The sequence below is a fragment of the Salmo salar genome, chromosome 16, assembly GCF_965601325.2.
Source record: "Salmo salar chromosome 16, fSalSal1, whole genome shotgun sequence".
In the NCBI taxonomy this organism is placed as follows: Eukaryota; Metazoa; Chordata; class Actinopteri; order Salmoniformes; family Salmonidae; genus Salmo; species Salmo salar.
The window spans coordinates 89,297,989-89,323,524 of NC_138306.1; the positions used below are offsets into that span (position 1 = coordinate 89,297,989).

Here is a 25,536-nt window from a genome sequence, read left to right on the forward strand (position 1 = left end):
ACGTCAGCTTTGACATCGGTTTTGCACATTGGGCATTAAACTAGACATCGGCCGAAAACCGATGTTAGCATTTTTAGCTAAAATCAGCCATTTCCGATATGTTCACGATATATCATGCATCCCTACGTATTAATAAAGACATTGGTGATTTTACCACTGTAATCAGATCCGACATTATGTTATGGTCATTGAATTGATTAGCCCACTAATCACATGTGTAGTGTGGCCTACACTGTGTAGGACTATGAATTGGGCAGCTATAGGCTTTGTTAATAGGATAATTGAAACGTGTGGATATAGGGCTAAATTTGAAATAGTCATCGTCTCTGTGAATTGAAATTATGTTGTTCCCCACCAGTGACCTCAGAAGAGAAAACAATGATACAATGTAGTCTAACAACATCACTCTCAAACAGCACAGATGTGAGATGTGTTTCACTGTAGAAGCACTGGTCCTCTTACATTTTAATTCCAGGTTGCATATTACAATATTTAAGGGCATATCAGATGGTCTGCTCTGACCATAACAGTCACACCAAGCATAGGGTTGGTTGGTAAAAGATTGAAATGGGTAAATAATGTACCTGTGAAAACCCTATGAAATAGCTGCCCAAAACCATCTGATGTGTATACACTGCTCAAAAAAATAAAGGGAACACTTAAACAACACAATGTAACTCCAAGTCAATCACACTTCTGTGAAATCAAACTGTCCACTTAGGAAGCAACACTGATTGACAATACATTTCACATGCTGTTGTGCAAATGGGATAGACAACAGGTGGAAATTATAGGCAATTAGCAAGACACCCCCAATAAAGGAGTGGTTCTGCAGGTGGTGACCACAGACGACTTCTCAGTTCCTATGCTTCCTGGCTGATGTTTTGGTCACTTTTGAATGCTGGCGGTGCTTTCACTCTAGTGGTAGCATGAGACGGAGTCTACAACCCACACAAGTGGCTCAGGTAGTGCAGCTCATCCAGGATGGCACATCAATGCAAGCTGTGGCAAGAAGGTTTGCTGTGTCTGTCAGCGTAGTGTCCAGAGCATGGAGGCGCTACCAGGAGACAGGGCAGTACATCAGGAGACGTGGAGGAGGCCGTAGGAGGGCAACAACCCAGCAGCAGAACCGCTACCTCCACCTTTGTGCAAGGAGGAGCACTGCCAGAGCCCTGCAAAATGACCTCCAGCAGGCCACAAATGTGCATGTGTCTGCTCAAATGGTCAGAAACAGACTCCATGAGGGTGGTATGAGGGCCCGACGTCCACAGGTGGGGGTTGTGCTTACAGCCCAACACCGTGCAGGACGTTTGGCATTTGCCAGAGAACACCAAGATTGGCAAATTCGCCACTGGCGCCCTGTGCTCTTCACAGATGAAAGCAGGTTCACACTGAGCACATGTGACAGAAGTGACAGAGTCTGGAGACGCCGTGGAGAACGTTCTGCTGCCTGCAACATCCTCCAGCATGACCGGTTTGGCGGTGGGTCAGTCATGGAATGGGGTGTCATTTCTTTGGGGGGGCGCACAGCCCTCCATTTGCTCGCCAGAGGTAGCCTGACTGCCATTAGGTAACGAGATGAGATCCTCAGACCCCTTGTGAGACCATATGCTGGTGCGGTTGGCCCTGGGTTCCTCCTAATGCAAGACAATGCTAGACCTCATGTGGCTGGAGTGTGTCAGCAGTTCCTGCAAGAGGAAGGCATTGATGCTATGGACTGGCCCGCCCGTTCCCCAGACCTGAATCCAATTGAGCACATCTGGGACATAATGTCTCACTCCATCCACCAACGCCACGTTGCACCACAGACTGTCCAGGAGTTGGCGGATGCTTTAGTCCAGGTCTGGGAGGAGATGTTTTAAGGACATTACATCAAAGTTGGATCAGCCTGTAGTGTGGTTTTCCACTTTAATTTTGAGTGTGACTCCAAATCCAGACCTCCATGGCTTGATAAATTGGATTTCCATTGATTATTTTTGTGTGATTTTGTTGTCAGCACATTCAACTATGTAAATAAAAAAGTATTTAATAAGGTTATTTCATTCATTCAGATCTAGGATGTGTTATTTTAGTGTTCCCTTTATTTTTTTGAGCAGTGTATTTAAGATATTACATTAATGGTGACCACAGCCCATCCAACAATACATTTCAATCGTGTTTAACTGTGTTTTTTTCCACCCTGCTGCATATATTCAATTTCAAATGTTTCTCCCAGTGCGGCTTTAGTTCCGGGCTATTATGACACATGTCAGTTTCTTCTATGTTCCTAGGCCTAGTACAATGGAGAACATTGTTTTTAGGTCACTGCCATTCCACGAAAATACCGTGCTATATTTTTTTCATTGTACTACAATCGTACATTTTTGTACAGTTCTTCACATCGGAGTGCTGCTGCATGCTCTTTGCCTCTCTTTACCATGTCGGGCAGGCCAGGCACAAAGCTCAAGGCGGCTCTCCACTTCCCTCCAGTAGTTATTTTACAAGCCTGATAATACATCACTCCTGATAGACACCAGCTAAAACTCTTGCATAAATGTAGCAGCCTGTACACATAATCATTAGTGATCTGACATGCTGTATTGCATGGAAACTGTAGGCTACGAACAACAGCAGCTGCAAAGTCTAGCCTACTATGGCCCTGTACCTCTGGCCAGGGTAAACAAAGTGGCAATGTTGTGTATTGTATATACAGTATTTCACTTCAAACAGTTTATTTAATTATACACAAGAGAAAAAAAGCAGTTGCCCAGCATGAATTCATGTACAAACATTATTTTTCATTACATTCTTGTCATTTAGCAATTTTTATCCAGAGCGACTTGCAAGACAAATAAGAGTTAATTGGCTTGCTCAAGGGCACAATGACAGATTTTCACCTAGTCGGCTCGGGATTCAAACCAGCAACCTTTCAGTTACTGGCCCAACACTCTTAACCGCTAGGCTACCTGCCACCAGATCAATTAACTTCAATACAGTTATTCAAATACATTCATCATCAATGACTAAAATAATAAAACTAGTATTAAAATACATTTTAATAAACACAATTAGATGATTCATAGCCTGTTTATCATTGAACAAAAGTTGTTTAGTTATATAAAATAATCCACCCAAACTAACGCTAAAAACTGATCATCACACCATCTTTTCTGATATACACTGAGTGTACAAAACATTAGGAACACCATCATAATATTGAGTTGCATCCCCCTTTTGTCCTCAGAACAGCCTCAATTCATCAGGGCAAAGACTGTCCAAGGTGTTGAGACCGTTCCACAGGGATGCTGGTCCATGTCGACTCCAATGCTTCCCACAATTGTGTCAAGTTGGCTGGGAGTGGATCTCTACTCTGAATAGCTCCTTCCATCTCCTGCCACAGATGCACAATTGGATTGAGATCTGGTGACTCGGCAGGCCACTGCAGTAAGCTGAATTCACTGTCATGTTCTTGGAACCATTCCTGGACAAGCCTTGTGGCATGGGGCATAATCCTGCTGAAGAAATCTATTTGCAGATGGATACACTGCTGCCGTGAAGGGAGGCACCTGATTGGCAATGATTCTTTAGACATCCTGTGGCATTCAAACATTGTTCATCTTTTATCAAGGGGCCCAATGTGTGCCCTGAAAACACACCCCACGCCATCACACCACCAGCCTGCAATGCTGACACACGGCATGGATGCATACAGTGGTGTAAAGTACTTAAGAATAAATTCTTTAAAGAACTACTTTATTGTATCTGTACTTTACTATTTATATAAATATTACATTTATTCATATTGTTGACAACTTTTACGTCACTAAGTACTTTTTACTCCATACATTTTCCCTGACACCCAAAAGTACTCGTTACATTTTTTATGATTAGCAGGACAGAAAATGGTCCAATTCACACACTTATGAAGATAACATCCCTGGTCATCCCTACTGCCTCTGATCTGGCAGACTCACTAAACACAAATGCTTCGTTTGTAAATTATGTCTGAGTGTTGGAGAGTGCCCCTGGCTATCTGTAATATAAAAAAAACAAGACAATTGTGCGGTCTGGTTTGCTTAATTTTAAGTTAATTTAAAATGATTCATACTTTTACTTTTGATACTTAAGTATATCTACAACCAAATACTTTTAGACTTTTACTCAAGTAGTATTTTACTGGGTGACTTTCACTTTTAATTGAGTCATTTTCTATGAAGGTAATTATCCCACCACTGGATGCATGTACTCGTGGTTTCCGGCATACCATAGTCCTCCCATCAGCGTGAAACAGCAGGAACCAGGATTCATCAGACCAGGCAATAGTTTTCCAATTGTCCAGTGTCCAGTGTTTTCATTCCTTAGCCCACTGCAACCACAGTCTCTTGTTTTCTGCTGAAAGCTAATGGGGATCCATAATAAATACACAACAACTACATCATTAAGGATCAGAGCTTTCACCTGGTCAGTCTACTCATGTAAAGAACAGGTGTCCTTAATGTTTTATACACTCAGTGCATGATGTGTCTACTAGCTCATTCCTACAGAAAACTGCAGAGGGAAGCAGTACCACCCAGTCAACCATCAGACTCCATAGTGAGACGCCTCACAGAGGATATTCAACCCTAAGGGCAAATCCAAGATCATCTCAATATCTTCACAGTAGAAGCTAACAATACACACCAAAACTGACCAGGTGCACACTGATCAGTGAGAGTAAGAGAGGCTAACATTCTATAACGCTCCTTTTCCTCTGCACAGTTCTCTCACAGTGAGAAACAATAGGATTACAATAGAGTGTTCCACGCTTTATTCATTTGATCCAATTCAATGATACAATTAAATTCCTTTATGTTTACCTTGGTGTCTTTTTAACTGGCCCATTCGAGAGAAAAGCTTTCCACAGTCAGAGCAGGAGAATAGCTTCTCTCCTGTGTATATGTTCATGTTGTTTTAAGTCGTTCAGTTGAGACTCTTCCCATAGTCAAAGAAGGAGTAAAGCTTAACCTGTTGGGTCTAGGGGGCAGCATTTGCACGTCTGGATAAAAAAAATGTACCCGATTTAATCTGGTTACTAATCCTACCCAGTAACTAGAATATGCATATACTTATTATATATGGATAGAAAACACTCTAAAGTTTCCAAAACTGTTTGAATGGTGTCTGTGAGTATAACAGAACTCATTTGGCAGGCAAAACCCTGAGACATTTTCTGACAGGAAGTGGATACCTGATGTGTTGTATTGACTTTAAACCTATCCCATTGAAAAACACAGGGGTTTAGGAATATTTTGGCACTTCCTATTGCTTCCACTAGATGTCACCAGCCTTTACAAAGTGTTTTGAGTCTTCTGGAGGGAGATCTGACCGAACAAGAGCCATGGAACGATGATGTCCCATTAGACACCTGGCGCGCGAGTTCATGTTGGGTACCCTCGTTCCAATACGTTATAAAAGAGTATGCATTCGTCCACCTTGAATATTATTCATGTTCTGGTTAAAAAAGGCCCTAATGATTTATGCTATACAACGTTTGACATGTTTGAACGAACGGAATTATATTTTTTCCCCTCGTTCATGACGAGAAGTCCGGCTGGCTTACATCATGTGCTAACGAGACGGAGATTTTTGGACATAAATGATGAGCTTTTTTGAATAAAACTACATTCGTTATGGACCTGTGATACCTGGAAGTGACATCTGATGAAGAGAATCAAAGGTAATGGATTATTTACATAGTATTTTCGATTTTAGATCTCCCCAACATGACGTCTAGTCTGTATCGCAACGCGTATTTTTCTGGGCGCAGTGCTCAGATTATTGCAAAGTGTGATTTCCCAGTAAGGTTATTTTTAAATCTGGCAAGTTGATTGCGTTCAAGAGATGTAAATCTATAATTCTTTAAATGACAATATAATATTTTACCAATGTTTTCTAATTTTAATTATTTAATTTGTTACGCTGACTTGACTGCCGGTTATTGGAGGGAAACGATTTCCTCAACATCAATGCCATAGTAAAACGCTGTTTTTGGATATAAATATGAACTTGATAGAACTAAAAATGCATGCATTGTCTAACATAATGTCCTAGGAGTGTCATCTGATGGAGATTGTAAAAGGTTAGTGCATCATTTTAGCTGGTTTTATGGTTTTGGTGACCCTGTCTTTGACTTGACAAAACATTACACACAACTCTTGTAAATGTACTGTCCTAACATACTCTAAATTTATGCTTTCGCCGTAAAACCTTTTTGAAATCGTAAAACGTGGTTAGATTAAGGAGATGTTTATCTTTCAAATGGTGTAAAATAGTTGTATTTTTGAAAAATTTGAATTTTGACATTTATTTGGATTCAAATTTGCCGCTCTTGAAATGCACCTGCTGTTGATGGAGTGCACCACGGGTGGCACGCTAGCGTCCCACCTAGCCCCAAGAGGTTTTAACTTGTGTGTGTTCTCTGATGAACTTTTAACCCAGTTGATGTTGTGAAGCATTTTACACAATCAGAGCAGGAGTAAGGCTTCTCCCCTGTGTGTGTTCTCTGATGAACTTTTAGCCCAGTTGATGTGGTGAAGCATTTTACACAATCAGAGCAGGAGTAAGGCTTCTCTCCTGTGTGTGTTCTCTGATGAACTTTTAGCTCAGTTGATGTTGTGAAGCATTTTTCACAGTCAGAGCAGGAGTTAGTCTTCTCTCCTGTATGTATATGTTCATGTGTTTTTAAGCGGCCCAGACGAGAGAAACTCTTTCCACAGTCAGAGCAGGAGTAAGGCTTCTCTCCCTTATGTATATGTTGGTGTCTTTTTAAGTGGCCCAGTAGAGAGAAACTCTTTCCACAGTCAGAGCAGCAGTAAGGCTTCTCTCCTGTGTGTATACGTTCATGTCGTTTTAAGTGGCACAGTAGAGAGAAACTCTTTCCACAGTCAGAGCAGGAGTAAGGCTTCTCTCCTGTATGTATCCGTGCATGTCGTTTTAAGTGGCCCAGTAGAGAGAAACTCACCGCACAGTCAGAGCAGAAGTAAGGTTTCTCTCCTGTGTGTGTTCTCTGATGAACTTTTAGCCTAGTTGATGTTGTGAAGCATTTTACACAATCAGAGCAGGAGTAAGGCTTCTCTCCTGTGTGTGTTCTCTGATGAACTTTTAGCTCAGTTGATGTTGTGAAGCATTTTACACAGTTAGAGCAGGAGTAAGGCTTCTCACCCGTATGTATACGTTCATGTGTTTTTAAGTGGTCCAGTACAGAGAAACTCTTTCCACAGTCAGAGCAGGAGTAAGGCTTCTCACCCGTATGTATACGTTCATGTTGTTTTAAGGTGCCCAGTTGAGAGAAACTCTTTCCACAGTCAGAGCAGGAGTAAGGCTTCTCTCCTGTGTGTGTTCGGTGATGAACTTTTAGCTCAGTTGATGTCGTGAAGCATTTTACACAGTCAGAGCAAGAGTAAGTCTTCTCTCCTTTATGCACTCTCTGATGAACTGTCAGAGCCTTTGATGTTGTGAAATTCTCCCCACCGTCAGAACAGGAATACCGATTCTCTATTGTGTGTATTTTTAGGTGTATTTTTAGCTTTGATAGAAATGGGAAAATCTCCTCACAATGTGGGCAGTGGTGAAACCTCTTCGCTCTGTGATCTTCCTGCTGTTGCTCTCTGGATGTAGAGAATGTCTCAACACGGTGTCCTGTGTGAACAACATCAGAAGAACCAGTCAATTGGTGTGGTATACATGTCAATCATATGTATTTTATGTAGCCCTTATTACATCAGAAGTTTTCACAAAGTGCTTTACAGAAACCCAGCCTCAATCCCCAAAGAGCAAGCAATGCAGGTGTAGAAGCAAAGTGGCCACGAAAAACTCCCTAGCAAGCAGGAACCTTGGAAGAAACGTCGAGAGGAACCAGGCTCAAAGGGGTGGCCAGTCCTCTTCTGGCTGTACCGGGTGACATACGTTTTCATATCAGTAGGCTGTACAATACAAAAGGAATAAAACTATTCTAAAAGTGGGTAAAAGTCGTGAACATTATGAGCCATATCATCCTCCACTCACTATCACAAGGGTTAGTAACCAGGCTGTATTACATCCGACCATGATTGGGAGTCCCATAGGCCGGCGCACAATTGGCCCAGCATCGTCCGGGTTTGGCCGGGGGTAGGCCGTCAATGTAAATAACAATTTGTTCTTAACTGACTTGCCTAGTTAAATAAAAGGTTAAAAAAATACTAATTTTATAGAACTTTAAAAACACTGGCAGTTTGTCAACTTCACTTCTTTAGTCTACTCTCTGATCACTACAGATAACCCAGTGAATAAAACAAAATGCTGGCAATACTGGTGTCAAACCATGCAAGTCTCAGTAGCATGAAATAACATCTACCTTCTCATTAAAACAGTTCATCATGAAACAGTTCTACTGCAACTTTTCATACACAGTGGGAAGTTGGAATGAATAACACAAACTTAGTTAGATAGAACCTGCTCTTACCATGAGAAACAGATTTCCCAATCTTCTCCTCCTCTTCTTCATCTTTAATGTTGACATTCAGCTCCAGTGTTTGACTGCAGTCTTCCAGCTTCACTGATGCCATCTTTGGATCCTGTGGTGCAAACTGGGCTCCACTGTCACAATCAGGACCCAGTGACTGAAGGTTTGGACTCAGTGTGGAAGGAGAGAGGCAGGCTGGGTTTGTCCTCACTGTTGATGTTACCGGCATCAGACTTAATTCTAGTCGTCCTGTAGTAACAATGAATAACAGACACAAAAAGTTATTGTCATGACAGTTCTGGCACGTTCTTTATTCTCTATTACAATATATTCTATTTTTTCTTGTTCAATTATCTAAATCAGTGCTTGACTTGGACTGAAATAGTTGTCGATACTCATTTTGGGGGCGGTACTGTTAATATTTAGATGCAGGAGCTCCACAATACTGTTGAGGTAATATTCTATAAGAACATGAGCTCAAGCAGTAGAAAATTGAAGTGCCGGTACTCAGCTGCAGTGAGCTCCTGTCCATCTCATTTCAATAGATCAGGTAGGTAAGCATTGACAACAAAACATGAATTTATTCAAATTAGACAAAGTATACGCTACACAACGTAACTAATCTTAACCTATAGTAGATTTCTTGGATTTACATAAATTAATAAATGACTCAAAAACCATTTAGTACAAGGTTGTACTATGTTTTAGGCAGCACTATGTACTATTTTCCTGAATAACCTTGTCTTCACTGTATTATGTCAATCAAAAACCAATTGTATTTCCCGTTCACATCATATTAACAATTTATAGACAAAGATAGAAACTGAATGTGTCTGAAAATTACTACATAAAATTGTCTCTTTGATGCAGACAGAGTGGCCGCCGCGGTTTTCCCAGCTCGTGAATTTTAAATAAAACCAATAACATGCAAAATAAATGTATTATTTATGAAATTACCTTGAGAAAATGATGTACATCCACTCAGACAAACCCAAAGTCTCTAGCTATGTGGCTTGTAAAATAGTTATCACGTTCTTCACTTGGTTTGACACAAAAATAACACATCAACCCTTTATCAAACGTGATAATACCTTAATTAACAGATGTGTTACCTAGCATGGTATGACATTTTCCTTTGATATTAGGAAGTTGAAACCTGCTAATTACATACCTGTAGTAATAAATATAAAAGGACACAAATATTATCTTCTTAACATCAGAGTTCTGGCGCTTTATTTATTCTGAAGAATGGTGCGTGCCTGCCCGGAACTTCCTGTTCCCCCACTACCACAGTGCAGCCACAGATAGAACAATGAGACAGATATTTCACCGGATGTATAAATGTGAGGCATCCGCTTAGCGTTTCCACTCACTACCAAATATGGTAGTGAGAGGAAGCCCACTGGCCAGCAGTGGGAGAAGATGGAACCAGATGGATTTTGGCCGACATTCTGCAAATGTTCTAATCGATTAAACATCTGATCTTAATACAGTTGTTCCCAAAACTAAAATCTGTTATGAACAGAGTGGACTAAGTTTTGTAGACTTTACCCTTTGCAAAAGTATATATATTTTTTAATTGCCTAACAGAAATATGCAGATGTGTTCTAGAACGCGGCAATAAGATCTCGCTAGCTCGTGCTTGGCTCTGCCTGCTATGACTCATCTGTTCGCATCGGAAATCTAGGTTTAGTTCTAAAGAATCGTTGGTGCAACCATCCGTGCATTCAGGGATCCTTGGGATGGCCCTACCACATTATATGAGAAGGGTGGCGCTTCATTTGTTGCCGGATCCTCCAGCACCTCTCAGTTTTGTTTCCGGGACCCATTTGCCAGGATCAGGTAGCCTACCTCGTGAAATGAAAAATCAAGTTTGCAATGTAAAAATACTAATGAAAGCAATCAGAGTAAATACAATTGGATTGCCCCTGTAATTGTCATGACCCCTAAAAAACGTAATGTGAAAACGCTGGAAAACAGGTTGTAAATGGATCCTGCTGAAAAGAAAATACTAATCTGTCCTTGAACAGCATGCATCCAAAATATATTGTGAAATATACTTTCAGAATATTTCTAAAACAAAAAGCCCCTTTCAAATAGGTCTTTGAGCAAACAGCACTGTTTTACAAAGTAAAGCAAGAGAGAGAAGCTTTTGGCCGGTGAGTGAGCTGCACATCATTGGGTGAGTCAGTGAAACTGTAAAGCTTGTTTAGGACTATAACTTCCTCCTCATATTGTACAATGTGTTTCTCCTCACACCTGGCCTAGGCTATTGATGGATTAGAGACATGGACGTTTTTATTGATCTCAGATTCTCAGTTTGTCAGTGTCATTTGTGAGGTATTAAAAAAGTATTGAAAGTCTCCAGTCATCTAAAATTATGTAGAACTGCATGAAATCCGTTTATTAAAGGCCACATTTTTCCTGGACTCTAGGCTACAAAAAATGAACTCCATGTGTGTAACTTCTGTAAGCGGCTCAACACCGCTGCTCCTGAGTGGCGCAGCAGTCTAAGACAATGCATCTCAGTTCAAGAGGATTCACGACAGTCCCTGGTTCGAATCCAGGATGTATCACATCCGGCCGTGATTGGGAGTTCCCTAGGTCGGCGCACAATTGGCCCATCATCGTCCGGGTTTGGACGTCATTGTAAATAAGAATTTGTTCTTAACTGACTTGCCTAGTTAAATACATGTGAGTATGCAGGCCATGGAATTGGGACATTATCAATTGTGTACAGTGTCGTTCTTGCGACATCGGGCTGTGCATTGTCATGCTGAAACATGAGGTGATGGCGGCGGATGAATGGCAGGACAATGGGTCTCAGGATCTTGTCATGGGATCTCTGTGCATTCAAATTGCCATTGATAAAATGCAGTTGTGTTCGTTGTCTGTAGCTTATGTCTGCCCATACCATAACCCTGATACCACCATGGCGCACTCTGTTCACAACAATGACATCAGGGATCCCCATTAGCTGCCTCCAAGGTACCTACGCAGCTACTCTTGTCCCCAGCACAAGGTGCACCCGTGTAATGATGGTCATGCTATTTAATCAGCTTCTTGATATGTCTCACCTGTCAGGTGGATGGATTATCTTAGCAAAGGAGAAATGCTCACTAACACTGATGTAAATGGAACATGTCTGGAATCTTTTATTTCACCTCATGAAACATAGGACCAACACTTTACATGTTGCATTTATATGTTCGTTCTGTGTATACAGTTTTATTTATCATACAAACTATAATAACGAAATGTAAAATAAACTAAATCAGCCTGCTTTTCTGTTCTAATCAGGTGCCTACACAGACTGAGAAGGATCCTGTAAGAGCAGAACATTATCTGGTGACAGTAGTCCTTGTAGTCTTGGAGGCCCAAAAACATATCAGCTGCAGATATGATGTCCAGCTTCTTGGACTTCTTGTGCAGTACAATTAATAACTGTGGCTATAAATACTAAAAACATCCACCTTCTTCACAATAAGTGCATCCAGATCACTTGATTGACATATAACATTTGCAACTGGTTGTGGTGCATCCACCACCATTTCTTCAGAACTGTGGCCTCTTGCCCCTATAACTCTTCACCACCTCCACATAGGAGATTTGCTGTACAGTCCTGATCCTTGACACCTCAACCTCTTTCACCCTAACAAGGCACTCTGGGAATTCAGGAACATGACCCCCACCACAGTTGCAACATTTTACATTCACATAACCTTCAATAAAAAATGTCTGTCTGCAAACACTTGACATGTGGCCAAACCCTTAGCATTTCTTACGTGCATCGGGTTTTACACCAACTCTCTCTTGGGGTATTTTATATATCCCAGCTTTACATAGGGTGGTAGATAGTGTCTATTATTGATGAAGAGTAACGTTGCTCCTTTCTCACATTCTCCATACGGGTCAAGCGAAGTGCACTTGCGTCCTCCTTCTTTGGGATTTGGTTCGCGGATCACATTTACAGTGAGGGAAAAAAGTATTTGATCGCCTGCTGATTTTGTACATTTGCCCACTGACAAATAAATGATCAGTCTATAATTTTAAATGGTAGGTTTATTTGAACAGTGAGAGACAGAACAAAAAAAATCCAGAAAAACGCATGTCAAAAATGTTATAAAATGATTTGCATTTTAATGAGGGAAATAAGTATTTGACCCCTCTGCAAAACATGACTTAGTACTTGGTGGCAAAACCCTTGTTGGCAATCACAGAGGTCAGACGTTTCTTGTAGTTGGCCACCAGGTTTGCACACATCTCAGGAGGGATTTTGTCCCACTCCTCTTTGCAGATCTTCTCCAAGTCATTAAGGTTTCGAGGCTGACGTTTGGCAACTCGAACCTTCAGCTCCCTCCACAGATGTTCTATGGGATTAAGGTCTGGAGACTGGCTAGGCCACTCCAGGACCTTAATGTGCTTCTTCTTGAGCCACTCCTTTGTTGCCTTGGCCATGTGTTTTGGGCCATTTTCAATGCCCTGGCTGAGGGAAGGAGGTTCTCACCCAAGATTTGATGGTACATGGCCTCGTCCATCGTCCCTTTGATGCGGTGAAGTTGTCCTGTCCCCTTAGCAGAAAAACACCCCCAAAGCATAATGTTTCCACCTCCATGTTTGACGGTGGGGATGGTGTTCATGGGGTCATAGGCAGCATTCCTCCTCCTCCAAACACAGTGAGTTGAGTTGATGCCAAAGAGCTCCATTTTGGTCTCATCTGACCACAACACTTTCACCCAGTTGTCCTGTGAATCATTCAGATGTTCATTGGAAAACTTCAGATGGGCATGTATATGTGCTTTCTTGAGCAGGGGGACCTTGCGGGCGCTGCAGGATTTCAGTCCTTCACGGCGTAGTGTTACCAATTGTTTTCTTGGTGACTATGGTCCCAGCTGCCTTGAGATCATTGACAAGATCCTCCCGTGTAGTTCTGGGCTGATTCCTCACCGTTCTCATGATCATTGCAACTCCACGAGGTGAGATCTTGCATGGAGCCCCAGGCCGAGGGAGATTCTTTTGTGTTTCTTCCATTTGCGAATAATCGCACCAACTGTTGTCACCTTCTCACCAAGCTGCTTGGCGATGGTCTTGTAGCTCATTCCAGCCTTGTGTAGGTCTACAATCTTGTCCCTGACATCCTTGGAGAGCTCTTTGGTCTTGGCCATGGTGGAGAGTTTGGAATCTGATTGATTGATTGCTTCTGTGGACAGGTGTCTTTTATACAGGTAACAAACTGAGATTAGGAGCACTCCCTTTAAGAGTGTGCCCCTAATCTCAGCTCGTTACCTGTATAAAAGACACCTGGGAGCCAGAAATCTTTCTGATTGAGAGGGGGGGTCAAATACTTATTTCCCTCATTAAAATGCAAATCAATTTATAACATTTTTGACATGCGTTTTTCTGGATTTCTTTGTTGTTATTCTGTCTCTCACTGTTCAAATAAACCTTCCATTAAAATTATAGACTGATCATTAATTTGTCAGTGGGCAAACATACAAAATCAGCAGGGGATCAAATACTTTTTTCCCCTCACTGTAAAAGTTGGATGTGATCCGCCAACCAAATCCCAAAGGAGGAGGACGCAAGTGCACTTCGCTTGACCCGTATGGAGAATGTGAAAAAGAAGCAAAGTTAGTCTCTATTATTGATGTTTGATGAAGAGTATCTACCACCCTATTGTCATGACGTTGGCCTCTTTTGGTACAGGGAGGACAGTTGACCCCCTCCCTTTTGCACCACCACCCAACCTACCTTCCCCCCAACCCAGGCCCTGTGTGAAAGGGTTGTAAAAACTCTAAAATTCCAGGAGAGTCTCTGGCCACATGGCCCATAGAGAGACACAGGAAATTCTTCCAACTCACAGAATTGGGGAGCCAAGCGACATGTGTGTTCTGGAGAAGGTATGGAAGATTGGTGAAGAATCCAGCTACGAACTGATCCGCTTGGTACAATTTTGTGATGCTCAGAAGAGACAATATAGCCATATTACCATAAAACTGTTTATATAATAGCCTCAGCTTTAGACTTGCATCATAATGGTTGTATAGAATGTATTAATAAGGATAAAGCTTTTGTAATACATTGAGATGCTATGTACTGATGTAATGTGATAGAATTGTATTTCTGTAACCAAGTCTAACTCAGTCATAGGCACGCCCCCAGGGACACATACAGGACCAGGCGTCATTTGACAAACCTGTTCAAGGGTCACTATAAAACCCTCCCTGATTTACATTTCTTTAGACCAGGCCTCCACTCCATGGCCAATAGGTTTTACCATCCAATTCCTCTACTGAAAGTGAACTACACCACGTGGTTAACTTTTAGACTATCGAGACCGACAGAATAAGAACAAGTCTTTGATATTAATTATTAGTCTGCAGCTAAGTAAATTATATCATTGAACGCGAAGACCAACGAAACATCCATTCTATAACGACATTAATGAATGTCGCTTTGAAAGATCCATTCTAACCGAGAGAGAGACTCTCCATCAGAACGACGCTCGAACAAGGATCTCGACGACACATGAGCGTAAATATATATTGATTGCAATTGTTCCCGAATGAGCGAGCCTTCAATTGTCAATTGTTAATATTAATGAACTCTGTGTGCCACAGCTGACCTTTTATGATCCATTGTTCAACAGGCCGACCTGCCTGTTTAGCCCACAAGGGCACATTCCTCTACCAATCCTTTGTGACGATAATTACTGTTTGTATGTTTTCTGTTAATTACTTAGTGTAGTAAATAAATGATTTTAAGACAATTGATGTATGGATGATTTTAGTAAAGACTGGGTTCGTGCAGATACAACAATTTACGACGTTTGAAATGAGACTGGACTCGAGGTAAAATACACCATTTAAACCAGAAGATAATCGGCCTATACTATAATAGAATATAATATTATAGTACAGGAAAGTTATATTAGGAAAATTATAGCTTTGTAATCTGAATATTCTCCTTGGTGCCCCGATCTCCTAGTTAATTACAATTAAACGATTAATCAGTTTAATCGCGTGAAAATAATTACAGGGAGCTAATTGATAAACATGTCTTCAGTTTAATGGTACCCCCAAAGACACGACACTATGTAAAGCTGGGATATATAAAAGATACCCCATACCCCACTGTAGCTGCATACACCGCCACCTACTGTACTGGTGTGAGGGATTCCACAGCCTACATACATTCAATTAATTGATACATAATTAATACAAAATTACAAAAGTCCACATGACAAAGTATTCTCTTGTTTCCCAACGCTCTACACTGGATCTACTACTCACCAATAGACGGGCATCCCAGACACCTGGAATCTTCCATTTCAACTAGAGGTCGACCGATTATGATTGTTCATTGCCGATACCGATTATTGGAGGGCCAAAAAGGCAGGTACCGATTAATCGGCCGATTTTTATTTATTTATTTATTTGTAATAATGACAATTACAACAATACTGAATGAACACTTATTTTAACTTAATATAATACATCAATAAAATCAATTTAGCCTCAAATTAATAATGAAACATGTTCAATTTGATTTAAATAATGCAAAAACAAAGTGTTGGAGAAGAAAGTAAAAGTGCAATATGTGCCATGTAAAAAAGCTAACGTTTAAGTTCCTTGCTCAGAACATGAGAACATATGAAAGCTGGTGGCTCCTTTTAAAATGAGTCTTCAATATTCCCAGGTAAGATGTTTTAGGTTGTAGTTATTATAGGAATTATAGGACTATTTCTCTCTATACGATTTGTATTTCATATACCTTTGACTATTGGATGTTCTTATAGGCACTTTAGTATTGCCAGTGTAACAGTATAGCTTCCGTCCCTCTCCTCGCTCCTACCTGGGCTCGAACCAGGAACACATCGACAACAGCCACCCTCCAAGCAGCGTTACCCATGTAGAGGAAGGGGAAAAACTACAAGTCTCAGAGAGAGTGACGTTTGAAACGCTATTAGCGCGCACCCGGCTAACTAGCTAGCCATTTCACATCGGTTACACCAGCCTAATCTCGGGAGTTGACAGGCTTGAAGTCATAAACAGCGCAATGCATTGCGAAGGGCTGCTGGCAAAACGCACGAAAGTGCTATTTTGAATGAATGCTTACGAGCCTGCTGGTGCCTACCACCGCTCAGTCAGACTGCTCTATCAAATCATAGACTTAATTATAACATAACACACAGAAACACGAGCCTTAGGTCATGAATATGGTCGAATCCGGAAACTATCATCTCAAAAACAAAACGTTATTCCTGTTACATTGCACAACCTTCAGTGTTATGTCATAATTACGTAAAATTCTGACAAATTACCCAAAGTGTTGAATATACCCTGACTGCGTGCAATGAACGCAAAATGACACAATTTCACCTAGTTAATATTGCCTGCTAACCTGGATTTCATTTAGCTAAATATGCAGGTTTAAAAATATATACTTCTCTGTATTGATTTTAAGAAAGGCATTGATGTTTATGGTTAGGTACAGTCGTGCAACGATTGTGCTTTTTTCGCAAATGCGCTTTTGTTAAATCATCCCCCGTTTGGCGAAGTTGGCTGTCTTTGTTAGGAAGAAATAGTCTTCACAGTTCGCAACGAGCCAGGCGGCATAAACTGCTGCATATACCCTGACTCTGTTGCAGAGGTGACACATTTTCCCTAGTTAACCTGTTAGGGCTAGGGGGCAGTATTGACACGGCTGGATAAAAAACATACCCGATTTAATCTGGTTACCACTCCTACCCAGTAACTAGAATATGCATATACTTATTACATATGGATAGAAAACACCCTAAATTTTCTAAAACTGTTTGAATGGTGTCTGAGTATAACAGAACTCAAATGGCAGGTCAAAACCTGAGAGATTCCTTTACAGGAAGTGGCCTGTCTGACCATTTCTTGAACTTCTTTTCCATCTCTATCATTTACTAAGGATCTCTGCTCTAACGTGACACTTCCCACGTCGTCCATAGGCGCTCAGAGCCCGGGAAAAAACAGAATGTCGTCATTCCAGCCCCAGGCTGAAACACATTATCGCCTTTCTAAAGTGGCCGATCAAGGGACACTAGGCTTATGCGCGTGACCCGACCGCCCCCGCCTTTGGGATTTTTTCCTCTGTTTGCCGAAAAGGAATATTATCGCTTTTCTACGAGAAAAATGTCGTAAAAATTGATTTTAAACAGCGGTTGACATGCTTCGAAGTACGGTAATGGAATATTTAGAATTTTATTGTCACGAATTGCGCCATGCGCGCGACACTTCTTTACTATTTCGGATAGTGTCTGGAACGCACGAACAAAACGCCGCTATTCGGATATAACGATGGATTATTTTGGACCAAACCAACATTTGTTATTGAAGTAGCAGTCCTGGGTGTGCATTCTGACGAAGACAACAAAAGGTAATCAAACTTTTATAATAGTAAATATGATTATGGTGAGTGCTAAACTTGCCGGGTGTCTAAATAGCGAGCCCGTGATGCCTGGGCTATGTACTTAGAATATTGCAAAATGTGCTTTCACCAAAAAGCTATTTTAAAATCGGACATATCGAGTGCATAGAGGAGGTCTGTATCTATAATTCTTAAAATAATTGTTATGCTTTTTGTGAACGTTTATCGTGAGTAATTTAGTAAAATGTTAGCGAATTCCCCGGAAGTTTGCGGGGGGTATGCTAGTTCTGAACGTCACATGCTAATGTAAAAAGCTGGTTTTTGATATAAATATGAACTTGATTGAACAAAACATGCATGTATTGTATAACATAATGTCCTAGGAGTGTCATCTGATGAAGATCATCAAAGGTGAGTGCTGCATTTAGCTGTCTTCTGGGTTTTGGTGACATTATATGCTGGCTTGAAAAATGGGTGTCTGATTATTTCTGGCTTGGTACTCTGCTGACATAATCTAATGTTTTGCTTTCGTTGTAAAGCCTTTTTGAAATCGGACAGTGTGGTTAGATTAACGAGAGTCTTGTCTTTAAATAGCTGTAAAATAGTCATATGTTTGAGAAATTGAAGTAATAGGATTTTTAAGGTTTTGAAAATCGCGCCACAGGCTGCCAGTGGCCCATAGAGGTTAAAATAAATTAATGTTAGCAGGCAATATTAACTAAATATGCAGGTTTAAAAATACACAGCTCAAAAAAATAAATGGAACACTGAAACAACACAATGTAACTCTAAGTCAATCACACTTCTGTGAAATCAAACTGTCCACTTAGGAAGCAACACTGATTGACAATACATTTCACATGCGTTGTGCAAATGGAATAGACAACAGGTGGAAATTATAGGCAATTAGCAAGACACCCCCAATAAAGGAGTGGTTCTGCAGGTGGGGACCACAGACCACTTCTCAGTTCCTATGCTTCCTGGCTGATGTTTTAGTCACTTTTGAATGCTGGCGGTGCTTTCACTCTAGTGGTAGCATGAGACAGAGTCTACAACCCACACAAGTGGCTCAGGTAGTGCAGCTCATCCAGGATGGCACATCAATGCGAGCTGTGGCAAGAAGGTTTGTTGTGTCTGTCAGCGTAGTGTCCAGAGCATGGAGGCGCTACCAGGAGACAGGCCAGTACATCAGGAGACGTGGAGGAGGCCGTAGGAGGGCAACAACCCAGCAGCAGGACCGCTACCTCCGCCTTTGTGCAAGGAGGAGCAGGAGAAGCACTGCCAGAGCCCTAGATAATGACCTCCAGCAGGTCACAAATGTGCATGTGTCTGCTCAAATGCTCAGAAACAGACTCCATGAGGGTGGTATGATGGCCCGACGTCCACAGGTGGGGGTTGTGCTTACAGCCCAACACCGTGCAGGACGTTTGGCATTTGCCAGAGAACACCAAGATTGGCAAATTTGCCACTGGCGCCCTGTGCTCTTCACAGATGAAAGCAGGTTCACACTGAGCACATGTGACAGACGTGACAGAGTCTGGAGACGCCGTGGAGAACGTTCTGCTGCCTGCAACATCCTCCAGCATGACCGGTTTGGCGGTGGGTCAGTCATGGTGTGGGATGGCATTTCTTTGGGGGGCCGCACAGCCCTCCATGTGCTTGCCAGAGGTAGCCTGACTGCCATTAGGTACCGAGATGAGATCCTCAGACAACTTGTGAGACCATATGCTGGTGCGGTTGGCCCTGGGTTCCTCCTAATGCAAGACAATGCTAGACCTCATGTGGCTGGAGTGTGTCAGCAGTTCCTGCAAGAGGAAGGCATTGATGCTATGGACTGGCCCGCCCGTTCCCCAGACCTGAATCCAATTGAGCACATCTGGGACATAATGTCTCACTCCATCCACCAACGCCACGTTGCACCAGACTGTCCAGGAGTTGGCGGATGCTTTAGTCCAGGTCTGGGAGGAGATCCCTCAGGAGACCATCCGCCACCTCATCAGGAGCATGCCCAGGCGTTGTAGGGAGGTCATACAGACACGTGGAGGCCACACACACTACTGAGCCTCATTATGACTTGTTTTAACCTCTTAGGGCTAGGGGGCAGTATTTACACCGCCGGATAAAAAACGTACCCGATTTAATCTGGTTACTACTCCTACCCAGTAACTAGAATATGCATATACTTATTAGATATGGATAGAAAACACCCTAAAGTTTCTAAAACTGTTTGAATCGTGTCTGTGAGTATAACAGAACTCATATGGCAGGCAAAAACCTGAGAGATTCCTTTACAGGAAGTGGCCTGTCTGACCATTTATTGGCTTTCTTTGACATCTCTTTCCAAAACAAAGGATCTCTGCGGTAACGTGACACTTCCCATGGCTCCCATAGGCTCTCAGAGCCCGGGAAAAAGCTGAATGTCGTCATTCCAGCCCCAGGCTGAAACACATTATCGCCTTTGTCAAGTGGCCTTTCAGGGGACAGTGGGCTTAGGCGCGTGCACTGGTCGCTCCCGTCTTTCTTTTTTCCCTCTATTTACCGAAACGCAGATTCCCGGTCGGAATATTATCGCTTTTTTACGAGATAAATTGCATAAAAATTGATTTTAAACAGCGGTTGACATGCTTCGAAGTACGGTAATGGAATATTTAGACATTTTTTGTCACGAAATGCGCCATGCTCGTAACCCTGATTTACCATTTCGGATAGTGTCTAGAACGCACGAACAAAACGCCGCTGTTTGGATATAACGATGGATTATTTGGGACCAAACCAACATTTGTTATTGAAGTAGAAGTCCTGGGAGTGTATTGTGACGAAGAACACCAAAGGTAATAACATTTTTGTTATAGTAAATCTGATTTTGGTGAAGGCTAAACTTGCTGGGTGCCTAAATAGCTAGCCCGTGATGGCTGGGCTATGTACTTAGAATATTGCAAAATGTGCTTTCACCAAAAAGCTATTTTAAAATCGGACATATCGAGTGCATAGAGGAGTTCTGTATCTATAATTCTTAAAATAATTGTTATGCTTTTTGTGAACTTTTATCGTGAGTAATTTAGTAAATTGTTAGTAAATTCCCCGGAAGTTTGCAGGGGGTATGCTAGTTCTGAACGTCACATGCTAATGTAAAAAGCTGTTTTTTGATATAAATATGAACTTGATTGAACAAAACATGCATGTATTGTATAACATAATGTCCTAGGGTTGTCATCTGATGAAGATCATCAAAGGTTAGTGCTGCATTTAGCTGTGGTTTGGGTTTATGTGACATTATATGCTAGCTTGAAAAATGGGTGTCTGATTATTTCTGGCTGGGTACTCTGCTGACATAATCTAATGTTTTGCTTTCGTTGTAAAGCCTTTTTGAAATCGGACAGTGTGGTTAGATTAACGAGAGTCTTGTCTTTAAATAGCTGTAAAATAGTCATATGTTTGAGAAATTGAAGTAATAGCATTTCTAAGGTATTTGAAAATCGCGCCACAGGATTCAACTGGCTGTTACGTAGGTGGGACGATTTGGTGCCACCTAGCCCAGAGAGGTTAAGGACATTACATCGAAGTTGGATCAGCCTGTAGTGTGGTTTTCCACTTTAATTTTGAGTGCGACTCCAAATCCAGACCGCCATGGGTTGATAAATTGGATTTCCATTGATTATTTTTGTGTGATTTTGTTGTCAGCACATTCAACTATGTAAAGAAAAAAGTATTTAATAAGATTTTTTCTTTCATTCAGATCTAGGATGTGTTGTTTAAGTGTTCCCTTTATTTTTTTGAGCAGTATATATACTTGTGTATTGATTTTAAGAAAGACATTGATGTTTATGGTTAGGTACAAGTTGGAGCAACGACCGTCCTTTTTCGCGAATGCACACCGCATTGATTATATGCAACGCAGGACACGCTAGATAAACTAGTAATATCATCAACCATGTGTAGTTAACTAGTGATTATGATTGATTGATTGTTTTTTTATAAGATAAATTTAATGCTAGCTAGCAACTTACCTTGGCTTCTTACTGCATTCGCGTAACAGGCAGGCTCCTCGTGGAGTGCAATGTAAAGCAGGTGGTTAGAGCGTTGGACTAGTTAACGTAAGGTTGCAAGATTGAATCCCCGAGCTGACAAGGTAAAAACCTGTCGTTCTGCCCCTGAACAAGGCAGTTAACCCACCGTTCCTAGGCCGTCATTGAAAATAAGAATGTGTTCTTAACCGACTTGCCTAGTTAAAAAAATATATATAATAGTATTTTTAACATTTATTTTTTAATTTATTTAAAAAAAATAAAAAATAAAAATCGGTGGCCAAAAATACCGATTGTAATGAAAACTTTAAAATTGGCCCTAATTAACCTCTATGGGCTACTCAACAGCCAGTGGAATCCCGTGGCGCGATATTCAAATACCTTAGAAATGCTATTACTTCAATTTCTCAAACATATGACTATTTTACACCATTTTAAAGACTCTTGTTAATCTAACCACACTGTCCGATTTCAAAAAGGCTTTACAACGAAAGCAAAACATTAGATTATGTCAGCAGAGTACCCAGCCAGAAATAATCAGACACCCATTTTTCAAGCTAGCATATAATGTCACAAAAACCAAAACCACAGCTAAATGCAGCACTAACCTTTGATGATCTTCATCAGATGACACTCCTAGGACATTATGTTATACAATACATGCATGTTTTGTTCAATCAAGTTCATATTTATATCAAAAACCAGCTTTTTACATTAGCATGTGACTAGCATGTGACTAGCATTCCCACCGAAAACTTCCGGTGAATTTACTAAATTACTCACGATAAACGTTCACAAAAAACATAACAATTATTTTAAGAATTATAGATACAGAACTCCTTTATGCAATCGCTATGTCCGATTTTAAAATAGCTTTTCGGTGAAAGCACATTTTGCAATATTCTGACTAGATAGCCCGGCCATCACAGGCTAGCTATTTTGACACCCACCAAGCGTGGTACTCACCAAACTCAGAATTACTATTAGAAAAATTGGATTAGGACTTCTACTTCAATAACAAATGTTGGTTTGGTTCCAAATAATCCATAGTTATATCCAAATAGCGGCGTTTTGTTAGTGCGTTCAAGACACTATCCGAAGGGTAAAGAAGGGTGACGCGCCCGACGCGTTTCGTGAAAAAAAGTCAAAATATTGCATTACCGTACTTCAAAGCATGTCAAACGCTGTTTAAAATCAATTTTTATGCGATTTTTCTCGTAAAAAAGCGATAATATTCCGACCGGGAAACCCTGTTTTCATTCAAAGACGAAAAATCGTGCACGCGCCCCAGTCTCATTGTTCTCAGATCAACCACTATCCAAATGCGCTACTGTTTTTCAGCCATGGCCTGCAAAGTCACCATTCAACGTTCTGGCGCCTTCTGAGAGCCTATGGGAGCGTTAGAAAATGTCACGTTATGCCAGAGATCCCCTGTTTTGGTTAGAGATGATCAAGAAGACCAAGAAATAGTCAGAGAGAGCGCTTCCTGTTTGGAATCTTCTCAGGTTTTGGCCTGCCAAATGAGTTCTGTTATACTCACAGACACCATTCAAACAGTTTTAGAAACGTTAGGGTGTTTTCTATCCAAATCAAACAATTATATGCATATTCTAGTTCCTGGGCCCGAGTAGTAGGCCGTTTAATTTGGGTACGTTTTTCATCCGGCCGTGAAAATACTGCCCCCTACCCTAGTGAAGTTAAGCATGTCCCAGTTTAGGTCACCTAGTAGCACGAGCTCAGAAGATAGATGGGGGGGGGGCAATCAATTCACATATGGTGTCCAGGGCACAGCTGGGGGCAGAGGGAGAACTATAGCACGCGGCAACAGTGAGAGACTTGTTTCTGGAAAGGTGAATTTTTAGAAGTAGAAGCTCGAAATGTTTGGGTACAGACTTGGATAGTAATACAGAACTCTGCAGGCTATCTTTGCAGTAGATTGCAACACCGCCCCCGTTGGCAATTCTATCTTGGCGGAAAATGTTATAGTTAGCGATTTCAGGGTTTTTGGTGGTTTTCCTAAGCCAGGATACAGACATGGCTAAGACATCCGGGTTGGCAGTGTGCTAAAGCAGTGAGTAAAACAAACTTAGGGAGTAGGCTTCTAATGTTAACATGCATAAAACCAAGGCTTTTACGGTTACAGAAGTCAACAAATGAGAGAAGCTGGAGAGTGGGAGTGGAGCTAGGCACTGCAGGACCTGGATTAACCTCTACATATCCAGAGGAACAGAGGAGAAGTAGGATAAGTGTACGGCTAAAGGCTATAAGAACTGGCCGTCTAGCACGTTCGGAACAGAGAGTAAAAGGAGCAGGTTTCTGGGCACGATAGCATAGATTCAAGGCATAGTGTACAGACAAAGGTAAGGTAGGATGTGAGCACATTGGAGGTAAACCTAGGCATTCAGTAATGATGAGTTAATAAAACAAATGCTGGCAATACTGGTGTGCAAGTCTGAGTGGCATGAAATAACATCTACCTTCTCATTGAAACAGTTCATCAAACAGTTCTACTGCAACTTTTCATACACAGTGGGAAGTTGGAATGAACAACAAACATAGTTAGATAGAACTTGCTCTTACCATGAGAAACAGATGTCCCAATCTTCTCCTCCTCTTCTTCATCTTTAATGTTGACATTCAGCTCCAGTGTTTGACTGCAGTCTTCCAGCTTCACTGACACTGGATCCTGCAGTGCACACTGGGCTCCACTGTCACAATCAGGACCCAGTAGGTTTGGACTCAGTGTGGAAGGAGAGAGGCAGGCTGGGATTGTCCTCACTGTTGATGTTACCGGCCTCATACCTGAGTCGGCAAGTAGAACAAGAGAATCAGACACAAAAGTTATTTTCTTGACAGTTCTGATACTTTCTTTATTCTCTAAAAATATGTTCTATTTTTTCTTGTTCAATTATCTAAATCAGTGCTTGACTTGGACTGAAATAGTTGCCGATACTCATTTTGGGTGTCGGTACTGTTTACATTTAGGTGCAGGAGCTCCACAATACTTTTGAGCCAATACTTAACCTATAGTAGAAAATGCATAAATGACAAACCATTTAGTACAAGGTTCCAGTTAGTTTTAGCCAGCACTATGAGCTATTTTCCTTAATAACCTTCCTTGTATTCACTCTCTCTCTGCTGCACCCACAGTGCCTGCACTGAAGTTTGTTGACGCAGACCGAGAGGGCACCGCCATTTTACCAGCTTGTGAACATTTCGTTTCACGGAGCTCTACGGACAATTCCTTCAACCTCATGGCTGGTTTTTGCTCTGACATTTAAAAAAAATATATATATTTAACCTTTATTTAACCAGGTAGGCTAGTTGAGATCAAGTTGTCATTTACAACTGCGACCTGGCCAAGATAAAGCAAAGCAGTTCGACACATAAACCAACACAGAGTTACACATGGAATAAACAAACATACAGACTCAATAATACAGTAGAAAAAGTCTATATACACAGTGTGTGCAAATGAGGTAAGGGAGGTAAGGCAATAAATAGGCCATGGTGGCAAAGTAATTACAATATACCAATTAAACACTGGAGTGATTGATGTGCAGAAGACGAATGTGCAAGTAGAGATACTGGGGTGCAAAGGAGCAAGATAAATAAATACAGTATGTGGATGAGGTAGTTGGATGGGCTATTTAC

The 25,536-nt window shown here is 41.3% G+C and overlaps 1 protein-coding gene across 1 annotated transcript in view; it reads right to left on the reverse strand.

The window, feature by feature from the left end:
• Positions 1 to 2,694: 2,694 nt before the first annotated feature.
• The window catches only part of LOC145861030 (uncharacterized), a 29,399-nt gene continuing 6,557 nt past the window's right edge, over positions 2,695 to 25,536 (reverse strand). The window contains exons 3-6 of the mRNA XM_082962380.1: positions 24,463 to 24,684; positions 8,459 to 8,707; positions 7,573 to 7,656; positions 2,695 to 4,378 (exon numbers count right to left, since the gene is read on the reverse strand). Of these exons, the coding sequence (XP_082818506.1) occupies positions 4,338 to 4,378; positions 7,573 to 7,656; positions 8,459 to 8,707; positions 24,463 to 24,684 (596 nt within the window). The 3' untranslated portion in view covers positions 2,695 to 4,337. The remainder of the gene's footprint in view (positions 4,379 to 7,572; positions 7,657 to 8,458; positions 8,708 to 24,462; positions 24,685 to 25,536) is intronic.